The sequence below is a fragment of the Aplysia californica genome, unplaced genomic scaffold (genome assembly GCF_000002075.1).
Source record: "Aplysia californica isolate F4 #8 unplaced genomic scaffold, AplCal3.0 scaffold00020, whole genome shotgun sequence".
NCBI lineage: Eukaryota > Metazoa > Mollusca > Gastropoda > Aplysiida > Aplysiidae > Aplysia > Aplysia californica.
In genome coordinates, this window is record NW_004797290.1 from 1,600,488 (window position 1) to 1,614,524 (window position 14,037).

At 38.1% G+C, this 14,037-nt stretch overlaps 1 protein-coding gene across 2 annotated transcripts in view; it reads left to right on the forward strand.

The window, feature by feature from the left end:
* LOC101847306 (uncharacterized transporter slc-17.2) overlaps positions 1-10,252 on the forward strand; it is a 19,042-nt gene extending 8,790 nt beyond the window's left edge. For both annotated transcript variants that reach the window (XM_005090661.3, XM_035972009.1), the window contains exons 3-11: positions 668-939; positions 1,830-2,063; positions 3,108-3,195; positions 3,890-3,985; positions 4,726-4,862; positions 6,137-6,289; positions 6,882-7,014; positions 8,188-8,432; positions 9,787-10,252. In XM_005090661.3, the coding sequence (XP_005090718.1) occupies positions 668-939; positions 1,830-2,063; positions 3,108-3,195; positions 3,890-3,985; positions 4,726-4,862; positions 6,137-6,289; positions 6,882-7,014; positions 8,188-8,432; positions 9,787-10,071 (1,643 nt within the window). In that variant the 3' untranslated portion in view covers positions 10,072-10,252. The remainder of the gene's footprint in view (positions 1-667; positions 940-1,829; positions 2,064-3,107; positions 3,196-3,889; positions 3,986-4,725; positions 4,863-6,136; positions 6,290-6,881; positions 7,015-8,187; positions 8,433-9,786) is intronic.
* Positions 10,253-14,037: the final 3,785 nt, after the last annotated feature.

A 14,037-nucleotide genomic window follows, 5' to 3' on the forward strand; every position in this document is an offset into this window, starting at 1 on the left:
GGTGTTACATGATTTACGCATCTTTTTGTTGAAGATAATATATTTTACCGAAGAGGAGGCGTTCTTGAAGCAAAGTGATCCTTAAGATGGAGGGGAATTAGATAAGAGCCAAGTGTATGCAAGGAAGAAGAAGAACAAGAAGAAAAATAAGAAGAGAAGGGGAGGAGAAAAAGAAGAAGAAAAAGAAGAAGAAGAAAAAGAATGTGTTAAAGTAGATTGAGAAGCTATAGTCAGCTAAAAGAAAGTAGGAATGTGATCAAAGAGGAAATGTGTTAACTTCAAACAACAGTGTGATATGAGACCAAAAAAATGAAAAAAATACAACTGTAGATTTAAAAATATGAATGAGTAAAGGGCTTTATAATTGTAGCGCATTTGGGATTAGTAATCTACTTACTCTATTTTCTTGTGTTAATAGTGCCTGGTGGGGGAGGCAATTGTTGAAGGTGATGAATGATCAATACATTTGAAGCAAAATACGTCTTTTAACCCCTCATGATCTAAACACTTACATGAGACATAACATTTTTATTAGAAGTATGAAACTAAGCAGATCATGCCTAGTTTTGTTATAGATATCTATGTTAAGTATAAATTAAAAGTAGGAGCTTAGTTATTATAATCAGTACTGTTCATACTAATATTCTTTTATTTCTCTTCTCAACAGCTCCGCTATGGAAATCTGCAAGATTCAGTCTTGCCATTTTTGCCTTCTTTGGCTTTCTGAACTTCTATGCATTGAGAGTGAATATGGGCATAGCTATTGTTTGCATGGTGAACCACACAGCCATTCAACATGTTGAGACTAGCAGGCTTAATGGAAGCAAGTTTAATGATGCCCTCCTTGGACAAGGAAATTCTTCTTCCAAAGAAGCTGTCTGTGAGGGCGAACAGATATACAGTTCGTACAATGATTCTGTTTGGAGAGACACCAAAGAGGTAACTATTGGTTTTGTTTTGTTGAGGAATTTTAAAAAAATGATAAAGTGTAGTTTACTTTAAAAAAATTGAATTAATGAAAGTGGTAGGCTACATAGACTAGTTTTGGCATCTTTTTGTCTCCCCTTGTTAACAAACATTTTCAAGCGCCTCATGGAAAGAGGACTCCACCACCAGCCCATCACCCTAAAATGCCTTGCAGCTCTACGGAAAGGCACCACCCCCCACCGAATAAATCAGAAAAAAATACTTTTAACTGAACAAAAGTTATCCCTTCCCCACTTTATGTCAACAAGAGGCAAGAGAATAAAAATCACCTCTCATTATCTTACTGGAGAGATTGAGGTTGATTAAAGTCAAAGTTCAGAAGGTCCATATTTCTGATGTAAACACAGAACTGTGTGCTTCCTGTCCCAAGACTGTGAACTTGTTTTGTTCATGGGGAATTTCTTTTTGTCTTGTGACTTTTTTTCCCCTTGTAAGCAGACTGCTTTCAAAGATGAAAATTCATTTGTTAAGAGTTATGTGAATTTTGTCTGTTTTCAAAACTTGTACATGTATTGTATCCATCAAAATGTTTACAGTTTAGAATTCTCCACATGATTTGTTACTTGAATTTGTTTGCATGTAATTACTGTATGTGTAGTATATATATGATTTTCCCTAAGATAGTGACAAGGAAAATCTATTATATTATAACCAGTTATAAAAGGTTTACAGGTAGGTAGGTAGTCCTGAAAATTTATCTTGCCATTACATAGAGAGTGAGTTTGATGTTTGCACTGCTCGTTTTCATTTTGAACAAAAAACTTTTTGAAAACTTTCAAGATGACATTGTATTTGTGCTTTTTTTTTCTCACTTTGTCTCATTTTTGACTTTTTCATAATAGGATGGTGAACTGTTATGGGATAAAGCACAACAAGGACTGGTACATGGGTCGCTGTTCTGGGGATATATCGTGACCAACGTTGCGGGGGGATACCTAGCCACACGCTTTGGCGGCAAGCATGTGATTGGTCTGTCCCTCTTAGTTGCTGCAGTACTTACACTGTTGGTGCCCACGGTATCTCGTACAGATTTCATTGGCCTGCTGGTGCTCCGCTTTATCACAGGCCTCTCTCAGGTATGACCCTTTAGATGGAAGGTGCAAGCTATTGCAATGTAGTTGCAGGGTTCAGTTTCACAATAGAAACTTTTAATTAATCTGATAAGCATTCATGTTTTGTTTATGTCTAAAAATTTGTGTTTCAAGTGCAGTTAATTTCTCTGGGTATTTTCATAGAATGCTATGTTTACTCCTTTATCGATTTTCTTCTTTTAAGTCATTGAGACAGCAGTTCTGATTCGTGTTTTTATTGCAGGACTTGGTATTTTCATTTTGATGTATTTTAAGGAAATTATAATGTAAACCCTACGCAAAGGAAGAAGCCAGTAGTTGATTACACTCTGTACTTTTTAATGTATAACATGAACCCCGGAAATAGAAATGTAATGTCAGACTCCCATTTTTGTAAAAACTTCTCATGTTGCAATGTTGGGAAAAAAGTACTGTGTAGATTCGGTGAGTGACTGTCCTCTATGCAAGTGACTGTCCTCTATGCAAGTGACTGTCCTCTATGCAAGCTGCCATTTACAGGTCCTCAAACATTAATTTTAACATATTGATGTCCTGCTTAATATTAATGTCTGTGATTACTGTGAACAAATGTACTTCCCATTTGGAGCAAAAAGCACTAAGCTATGTTTCTGTAAAATTAAGATTATTCAAAATAAATGTATGGAGGACAGAAGTGGAGATGGATACAGAAGAAATGAAGGGTGGGTTGTATCTCAGAGTGTACAGCTCTGATTAATAATATATGAGGCTGTTAATAAGTTCAACAATTGGAAGGAATGGAATGAGTGTAGCAGAAAGTCATCCATGCCACTCCAATGATTTAAAATGCTACCAATTTCATGTTGCTGGTGAAAGTGCAAATAGCCTACTTTAAAGTAGGGATCTGTACTATATAAATGCAGTCTTATATTATTATTCCCTTTTAAAACATAACAGCTGCTTAGTGTAAGACTGCCATACACCATTTTGAAAAGTGACATATGATGGAGTCTTACGCACAGAGCATTCGATATGCTCACCAAGTAATGGTTACCATGTATGTTTTTCCAGGGGTTTGTGTCTCCAGCCATGCAGTCCTTGTGGTCACACTGGGCTCCACCCTTGGAAAGTAGTCGTCTCAGAAGTATCTCCTTTGCTGGTAACTTTTCTCCTAATGGTATTATCTTTGACTCCATGCTCTGTTTGACACAGTGCACCCAGGCAGAGCCATGAGTTAAATGTGATAGAGCTTTACTACTCAAAAATCTCTAAATTTAAAGCCACTGCTATCATTGTAGCATAGATTTCCTTCTTTGACTTTCATGGTTTTAAGTTCTTTGCACCACTGCTGTGTTTTTGACCTGTCAATAGTGTTTACAGAATACAACTTTCTGTCATGTATGAACTCTGATTTACTGTATGGTGATTAGCAGAGTCTCAGATACGCCTTATTCTGATTGATTGACACCTGTTCTGTTTAAAGCGTCAGAACCTTTTAGGTAATTGGGCTGCTTCCATATTCAAGGAACTCGAGATGCTGTGGTCATTAGTATACAGTTAGTTTGGGAAAACAGAGGCTCATGAAACGAAGGGCATATGTGTGCCAACTGCAGGATATTATGTGAAAAGAGAGCTAACATTTCAATATGAACAGCAGTGAAAAAATTGTATCAAAATTAAACCTTTACTTTGAATCTTTGAAAGAACATACTGTATCTTTTACAGAAACGCAGTTTTCCTTTGAGACCTTATAATACAATGTACTTTATTTAATTATGTACATAACTTCTTTATCTAACACTATGCCTCAGATATTTTTATTCCCATGCCTTACAATAACTTATGATTTCAAGGTTCACAGGTAGGGAAAGTCTTGACATATCCAGTGACAGCCTTGCTGTGTGAATATGGCTTTGATGGGGGCTGGCCAAGTGTCTTTTATGTTCAAGGTTTGTAGTCAGATGAGTAGGCTATTTTTTAAATTATAGAAATGAAGAGGATTGAATGTGAGCACATCTTTGCAGACAAGTTAGATAAGTCTGTATATCATTTCTTTTGTATATTTTTTCTGTGAACTTAAAAGCCCTTTCAATTGTAGAAGTTGAACAAAAAGCCCCTATAAAGACTACCGTATTAACAAATATAGACAAGCATACAAACATACATATTAAGAAATAGTAAGTATGTGAAATTGAAACTCGATTTTAGGACCACCAAGGGATCATTAACATGCGCAACTTGCACACCGGACCTTCCAGATTTTTTCGGGCTTATAGGAGAAGGCTAGGTGTTAAAACTTACCTACCCTAACATCAGGGGTGTGGCTGAAAGACAAGCTGTAAGTGGAGACGAAAGCAGAAAACAGAACATGATTAGAGAGCGGGAAAGGTGAAAGGAGTTTTTTTTTTTATTTTAGAGAAGAACATTTTCTGTCAATGTCACGTTTTGAACCCGGGACCAATTGAATGAGAGGCGAACACCATACCACTGGACCACGAGAACCCCCATGGAAAATGAAAGGTATTCTCAACTTGATAAAAATGTAGTACAGTACTTTGCTTTTCAAAGAATATTTTAAATTCATTTTAGCAAAAATGCTGATTTTATCAGATAAAATTTAAATAAGTAAGAAGTCCTTTCTCACATACTTTTGATTGTTTGGTCATAGTTGTCAACTTCTTTTTCTCAGGTGCTTTTGGGGTGCTGTGGTTTGTTGCCTGGTTCTTTTGTGTGTACGATGCTCCAGCGAAACATCCCCGCATCTCAGTGGCAGAGAGGAGATATATCGAAGAAAGTCTGAAGGGTATGATGCCTGAAGATGCCAAGGTAGCTCCCTTAATTAAAAATGACTTTCAGTTATAGTTTATATATAAATGTGTGATGTTCACTGAATTTAACCTAAATCTGAGAAATAGAAGAATGATTATGTTCATTTTATTTAGCATACCCGAGAGATAGAGGCAGGTAAGCCTTATAGCTAACTCAGCTGGTACCCTTGCCAGTATGCTCAAAACCTTATTTTATGCTGAATCATTTGTTTGTGAACACAATCTGCAGATTCACTGTGTACAGAAAACTCAATATTAAGCATGTAGGCCAACAATCTCAATCGTTTGTGTGAAATACATGCACACAAACACTCACGCGCATGCACGCACACACTCCCACTAACACAACACACACACTGCCACTAACACAAAACACACACACACCCACCCACACACACACACACACACTCTCTCTCTCCCCCCCCCCCCCCCCACCCTCTCTCCCTCTCTCTCATCTCTCTTTCACACACACACACACACACACACACACACACACACACACACACACACACACACACACACACGCACAAACACACGCGCACACACACACACACACACACACACACACACACATGGTCTGTTAATTTAATTTGACATTTTTATAATGACACATGCTGGTTAAGTCATAAAATAATAATAACAGTTTGTCTGTCAATGTCTGACTGTGACTTGAGTGACAAACGTATCTGCAGAGGAGAATATGGATTAAGATGATTTGAGGCTTCTGTTATGGCCAATGAAACCAATTCTGGCAGTTAAAAGTTTACCATATTTTAAATATTTAAAAACTAGGCTACATTGTCACAGCACAAATATGTGTCACAACGCGTGGGAATCTGGTGCTCGTCAATTTTTAGGAATGTGAAGTTATTGGTATCATTTGAAAGCTTATTCACGTGCCTTGCTTTCAATGAAAAAAAATAACCATCTATCTTGAATAGAAGTCGAGATATTTGTGGGAGTGGGGCCAGTGGTAAAATTAGTGAGAAAATATCCACCAAAGTTTGGTAATTTGAATAGCTTGAGAGAGCTTGAAAAGTGAAAAATTACATATTCTGTGCCTTTAATCAACATTTTTCAATAAATGTCACATGGAAATGACTTTTTATGTGGACATAAAACCCCCCAAAATTATATTAAAATTACTGAACAGGCAGAAAAATGCCTTTTTCTTCAATTTCATTATTTTGACGAGTGCCTGATTTCCCCACGATGCCTCACATAAGTCATACTTATGCCTGGCACAGAGTATTTGTTTCTTTGTGCTGACAGGAGAAGCTAAAGACCCCTTGGATGTCCATCCTGCTTTCACTCCGCGTGTGGGCCATAATCTTAAGCCACGTCTGCAGCAACTGGGGCGAGTATACATTTCTCACCAATATACCAACATATATGAAAGAGGTGCTTCACTTTGATATTAAAAAGGTGAGATATTGCTGAAACAAAAAAAAAGAGATTATATTGAACTTAATACTAGATAGTTAAGTAAAAAATTGGAAGTTCCCTGAATGCTTTGAAGTACTTTTATTTGAAAGCCCTTGGCTTCCCGATCATAAAACAGTTTAAATAATATTGATATCTTTATGAATTAAAAAGTTGTGACTATTTTTCTTTCTTATTACAAAATAGTATGCCTTTGGAAAAGAGCTACGTGCCAAATTTTGGGGGAATTAATCTTTCTGTATACCATTAACAAATTGTATTGTTGACAAGAAATTTTGTTTGCTTTACTGATAATGCAAAAAAAAAAAGTATCATCATTTGCAGGCTTTTGGACTACTATTCACATCTTTTTGAGTATGTGTTTTTAAGAAATTGTTGATCAGATAGAAGATAATTCAAGAAAAGAACAAACTTGTCATTTGATGCACAAGCAAATTGTTGTCTTCAAATCATTCTTATTTTTCTAAATCATAATGCTTACTTAAAACAAATACATTCCATTCTAACAAGGAGCTCTTGAGTATTAGATCCAGAGACATACTGTGTTCCTCCTCCCTCTTGTGTTTTTCTCCAGAACGGGTTTTTGTCTGCAGTTCCCTACTTATGTTTCTGGTGTGTCATCAGTCTGGCCAGCTGTTTTGCTGACCTGGTCCGCACTCGTGGGCTTCTCTCCACAACTAACACCAGAAAGTTATTCAACTCTATAGGTGTGTACCTAGGATCTGTGTGTGTGTGTGAGTGTGTGTGTGTGTGTGTGTCGTGTGTGTGTGTGTGTGTGTGTGTGTGTGACCATGTGTGTGTCGTGTGTGTGTGTGAATGTATGTGTGTGTGTGTGAATGTATGTGTGTGTGTGTGAGAGACTCTGTGTGTGTGTCACTGTGTGTGTGTCACTGTGTGTGTGTCACTCTGTGTGTGTGTATGTGTGTATGTGTGGGTCACTGTGTGTGTATGTGCGTGTGTGTGAGGCTGTGTGTGTGTGTGTGTGTGTGTGTGTGTGTGTGTGTGTGTGTGTGTGTGTGTGTGTGTGTGTGTGTGTGTGTGTGTGTGTGTGACAGATTGTTTATGTTTTTGGCCCCAACAATACAATTTACATCCTTTTTGGAAGCGAGCTTCTCCACCATTAGCCTGCCTGTTACTGTGCTAAAGAACCTGGGCTGTGTTGGGTGCACGGCATTCCTTCAAAAAGTTAGAGATACTGGATTAAATACACTTCCCCACACATGAATCAAACTCATGAGTTCAGAATGCAACATAAATCCTTTGGTTTGTGTAGGAGAGTTGAGAAAGAATGAGTGAGGAAGAGGACTGGAAATGGGATGGTCAAACTTTGATATATGAAAAACAAGGCTCATGACATCATTTTCAGACAGACATGGCATACATTTCCTGACAAAGAACTTCCTGAGGCCAAAACACTGGTATAAAAAAGTGATGCATTCTGTGGAGGTACTCGCTGTATTTGAGCAGTGCTATGTTTTTAGTGTAAAGATAATTTTTCATGATTTGCCTTAGCTAATCAAAGTCAAATATAAATGTGTGTTTGCTGAGGTTAAAGTTAAAGAGTAGGCTAGTTTGTCTTTATAAGCTGGGCATGGAAATCTCAAAAATGTTCGGGGACTGACAAATATGTTTGGCAGATTCATAATTTGGGTTAAGTAATAACGAAACGATTAAAGAAATATCAGCTGGGTAGCCCTACTGAAAAATTGCAGGAGCTATCTGTAAGTTTAAGTTTGCTGTCTTCAGGTTATGTGTGCATGGCTGCATGTTAAGGTTCTTGTGTTTGTTTATTTGTCTGCACACACACTTGCGTTCACAAAGATGCTAAAACTTCAATTTGAAACTGGGTATAAATCCTTTATTATTTTCTTTATTCCCAGGTATGTTGGTACCTGCAGCTTTGCTTTTAGGGGTCAGTTTTGTTGACTGTACTCGATCATCTACAGCAGTGGTCTTGCTGACCTTGGGAGTGGCTCTCACAGGATTCCAGTACGGGGGTGGGTTATACATGAATGCAGGGGACATTGCTCCAAAGTATGCAGGTGTTATATATGGCATCTCCAACACCTTCGCAACACTGCCAGGATTTCTTTCTCCTCTGGCCATTGGATACATTACTAAAGAGGTAAGTTATGCTTTGTGTTGATGTAGCAATGGTATACATCTTAGGTGAGAGGTGATTGAAATTGTTTTGCATCTTTATCGACTCAATTTAGAATACTTGGGAGGTGGCTGCTTAGACATTGTATTGTCGCGACTGAATAGAGCTGAGTGGAGACAAGTAAAGCTTTACTGCTGGTTTAAATAGGTACAGTAGTCTCTGTCTAAATGCAAGCCATAGAAAGGCCTGCTCCACTCAAATGCACGCTTTTGTGATGTGATGGGGTTTTTACTTAATAATTTAGATGTACAAATGGACAGTAACTTCATCTAAACGCACGCTTTGATCCTCGAAACAATTTAACCCTATCCGTACACCCTGGGGTCATTTAGTACCCCTGGGGTTGTACTCTTCACATTTTAGAATACTTTTAGCGCGAAGATCTCTTTGAAACTTTCAGTAATTCTCAAAAAATCATTTTGACAGACTGCTACGCAAAGCATACGTATGAGATTAACGAGTAAATTTCCTCTTTGGAAAATGGTGGCACAAAGTTCCCAACGTCGTATGGATACGATAGTAAAACACGACATACAGACAGGGTTAAGCTGACAGATAAAGCTCGACAGAGGGAGATATTGGTAACAACCTAGAAAGCAGGGATCACAATAACAAGGACAAGTCTAGACAATGGATATTTAAATGGTGAGGCTAGGCTGCTTCTTACTTAACAAAATGAAAGTGATGGACAGGGTGAGTGATATGTGTGGGGTGTGACTGAAATGTCATTTGATTGGTCACTTGAAATGTGTCTTTGAGAGAAGGTTTCTCTGTGATGTTTTGATGACTAATGTTTAGTGAGGCCTATGATGCACTATACACATGAAAGCAACCCTCCTCCTTCCCACCCCCCTAGTCCAAGGGAGGCAACATTAGTAACTAAGATATATATAAGAGAAATAATGTTGTGTTCCTTCTCCCTTTTGCACAGGTTCGTTTAATTGCTTGCTCCATATAGAGGCATACTGAGGAGCCCTCCTGAGCACCTTGTAATGTATTTAGGTGGAGACGTTTGTATTAGAATAAGAAATCACGAAAACTGATTCAATTTGAAGGCAGTTCATAAAATGGAAAAGGCTGTCAAGACTATTTGTATGGCTTTGTGATGAAATAAGGTGTTTGTCAGAATAATGAAATCAAAGAAACAATTTTCTTACTAATTTTACATCTGACACGTGATGGATAGTTTTTCCTTAAATGAAAAAAATCAAAAAGAAAAGTGAACAATCTTTAAGACTTTAAATCTCCCAAAATTAACAGGCGCCTCATTTCACTGTGCCGTGACACATTTTGACATTGATTTTATACAACTTTTCAGCAAACGGCAAAAGAATGGAGTACAGTCTTCTTCCTGTCCTCTGGGATCTACGTCATAGGAGCTTTGATTTTTCTACTACTTAGCAGTGGTGATCTTCAACCCTGGGCTGCTACTACTACAGAAGTAACAGTGGAGTTGAATAACCCAGCACCTGTAGCTGCTTGTGAGAAGAAGTCAGATCATGTTCAAAATGGTGATGCTGCGCTTGTGGAAGACCTAGTGTTTAGCGATGTGTACAAGGTGGATGAAACTAGATCTCTAACTTCTGATATTTCTTCTTGTTGACTTACACAAATGTTTATAATATTGTAAGTATGTTGTCCATTCCACCTTTCTTAATTTGTTGGCCTTTTCACTCATGAGTTTCTTACATTATTTTGGGGGTAAATGGAACAAGAGTGAATTATTGAAAACATACTTACAGTCTGGCACAGGTAATCATGAACATTCTGCACAAAATTAAGAATTGTTAAAAGAAGAAAGATGAAAATGTCATGGAGCAAGAAACGCTGCTGTACCAATGCTAGCTTGTCTTGATAACTTTCTGTAAAATGAAATCTTGATAAAAAAGGTGTCTTGGACAGAGACAAGATGGAATACTGAAAAGATTATCATGTTTAATTTGAGGTTTTTCTTTGTAAAAGTATTTTTAAAATGTGTCGCTTCAGCAAGAATTGACTTTGCTGCACATGCACCATTTGATATTGGTTTTCCTACCTCAATCTGCAGCTTGATTTTAGTGTACTCTTTGTAAAGGTATACCTGCATTTTAAGAATATGTAACTCAACTAACTTGGACCAAGATGGACAAAACATATCTCAGGGATTTTATGGCCTTTGTTTTTTTCCCTTGTCTTTGATAGATTATTAATTTTCTGTCTGTTGTTTTCTCTTGTTAATGCACAGGTGTATTGAGTGTGGAATAATTTGATATTAGGGTGTCACAAATGCGATGAAAAGTCTGTTTTATAATTTTGGTATCATTGACTAGGCCAGACTAAACTTTGAATTGCTACATGTAAAGAGCTGATTTTAATGAAATCATTTTGATCCTACTTTTTGGCTGGAGTATGTGTAATAACAAGAAAAGACTATTTTGCAAATAAAGCCAGCAGTAGTTTTGAGTGGAATTTATGTACAATGTATGTATATATATATATATATATATATATATTATATACATGAGTTAATCTTAATTGAAGACATTTTTACTTTTTTACACTCAAGCACAGATAACTTGAGAAAAATGCACATCAGCATGGATGTGTGGAGTAGTTCATGTCGAAAAAACCCTATCAAATTGTCTTAAATTGCCTATCGCGCTTAATGGATAACGAACACATCCATCATGATAGAGAGTATCATATCAGGTATAGAAGCCCACCAGGCTCACCCCCACACAGCATGATACACACACACTACTGGTATTGAGCTCATCTACTATGCATTATCGCACATTGTCATTACTTGTAGTGTGTGTAAGGTGCTGGAACTTTCTCGAATCTAGTCATGTGATGGTGGGGGGGGGGGGGGTTGGGGTATAATAATCAAAGACAGTGTTACGCTGCATTAGGCTGAATAGTGTGTGTGGTGAATTTCAGGTATGTTTGAGTGGAAGTGTTAGTCTGGTTGTTTGAACATGTAGGTATTGCCTGGTCTGGGAAGTGATTATGCAAGAAGCGAGGGTGATGTGCCCTCACCAGTAATGTTATGTACATCATCTTGCAATGATTGTGATTTGACATAAGAGCAATATCATCAGCATTGCTTTTTCCTTCGAAAACCAACAAGGAGCACCGTCGACCATCCTTCTATCCTTTAATCAATACAAAGTACTTTTCATGATGGTAGTGATTTATTTTCTATCACTATCATAGGCTACCGTGGCATCACATTTACTTCCCTTGATTTTCTTGAATTATTACTCTTAATTTTCATTATCACGGTTTACTTGAATTAAGTTTGTTTGATGCATCTGCAAACTCCCAAAATGTTCAAGATATCCATGCTTGACTGTATATACATGTATAAGATATGACTGCTATGCATGATAGACCATTTCGCTACCTCAACATATTGCTGCCGCTTTCAAGACGAAAACTTGCCTTTCTTAGCCTCTTATATGTATAATTTTGTTTTTCCCTTTTTGATCGGAATGTCACTCTGATCTGTGTATGCAGTGGAGCAGGGAGTATGTCATACATTTTCAAACACTATTGTCAACTTACAAATTTATTATACATTTGGCTGTTCCTTTCAATTGGTTATACTTTTCTTATCCTGAGAATTGCTTACTGGCGTTATTATTTGCTATTACGAGTGAGTACTTGGAGATAATAATTCGCAAGTTTGCTTCCTTTTTGGACAAGTCATTCTCTTTTAATGACATCAGAATGGAAATAAATTATGATAAATGTACTTGTGATGTGGAGGGTACTTTTTTGGCCCTCTTTTTCTACAACGAAAATGTCTGAAGGTTCATCTGAATACCTTAGTTGATGACTCTTGCTATTGCTTGCCTGAACATTGTTTGCTTTTTCTTTTTAGATGTTATTTGCACTGTACATGTACGTTGTTTTGTTCCCTAAAGCTTTCCATATACAGTAGTCTCCACCTAAATACACGCCATACAAAAAGGCACACTCTGCTCAAATGCATGCTTTTGTCAAGTGACGTTTTTTTTAAACCAAATAATTTAGAAGTTCAAACGCACTGTCACTTCCTCTGAATGCACACTTCAATCTGAGAAAAACACAGACAGTTTTAGTTTTAGTAGAGGATTTACAGTGCTGGCAACTGCATAAGGTCAACACGCAGACAGGTAAAGCTTGACAAAGGGACATTTTTACAACAACCTTCACAGCTTGCATAGATAAGTCTAGACAACCAGACATTTGGCAAGACCGTCCCTCTCGCAGAACAGAGAGAGAGAGTGATGTACTGCGTTTTTACCCCCTACTGGCCATGAACACGAACGTCAAGGCCTGGGTGAGGGATATGTTTGGGTGGTGACTGAAATCTATATTGATTCGTGACTCGAAATGCGTCTGAGAGGCTTCTCACTGGTGTTTGGGTGACAGTAATGTTTAGACACGCATAGATGCTGTAAGGCTCTAGATAGGCCTATAGGATTAAAGACTAGTCAAGTGATCAACTGTGCTCAAAGAACTTTAAAGTACTTGTTCAACAAATTACTAGAGAAAAATCTCTCGCTCTTCCATTCATTTACCAAGTGGCAAGAGGTGACAGGCAGTCAGGACTGGTCACAAGGAAAGCCACATGGCTGAGCACTCTTCCTATGGCCATCACCAACAGTTTCCTCTTATCTGTTCCCGACATGTTAGTGCACGTCAGTACAGCGAGTGGGTCTATCTGCTTTTTTTCATGACTCGTTCAACGCCTTCTGTAGCCATAAATATGATTGGGGAATGCTTTTTTAATAAATTCAGTCATGTTTCGTTGCATTTTTGGCTGAAGCGTAAAGGGAGGTCACAAAAATATCAAGGAAATGAGATAGCTGCGTCCCTTTCCTCCTTTGCACAGGCTCACGTAAACGGTAAAAAAACCGCACACTTAGGAGGCATCCTGAGCACCACGTGTCGAGGTGGAGGCTACTGTATTATACATTATTATTATATAATATATATATCGACTGCTCAGTGTAAGACTTTGGGGGGGGGGGGGGGGGGGAGTTTTATGGCACTCGCAACTGTATGAGGTCAAATGCGTATGAGCACGCGGGACTTATTAAACATTTTCAGTTGGCAGGAACTTGTGAATTTTGCTCGCGTGGTGGCGGAAACCTACTCTTATCGATTTTGGACCACCAACATGCGCAACTTGCACTCAGGACCTCCGAGATTTTTCACCCTTATCTGAGAGGGCTAGGTGTAGATCTTGCCTACCATAAGATCAGGGGTGTGGCAGAAAGACAGCAGGCTGCAGAAAGAGTCGGGAACCCAGAGAAGAGGGCAAAGGAGGTGAAGGGGCGGGGGCAGAAAGTGGAGACGAAAGCAGATAATGGAACATTGTGAGAGAGCAGGAAAGGGCATGAAAAGTAAAGTTTCTGAGAAAAAAATTTTCAGTCACTATCCGGATTCGAACCCGTGACCTATTGAATTACAGGCAAACACCTTAACCTCTAGACCACGAAATCCCCCATGTAAGACTGTCGTACATCACTTTTGTAAATGGCGTATTATGGAGTCTTACACTGAGCAGTTGATATGTACATGTTATATATATTAGTGT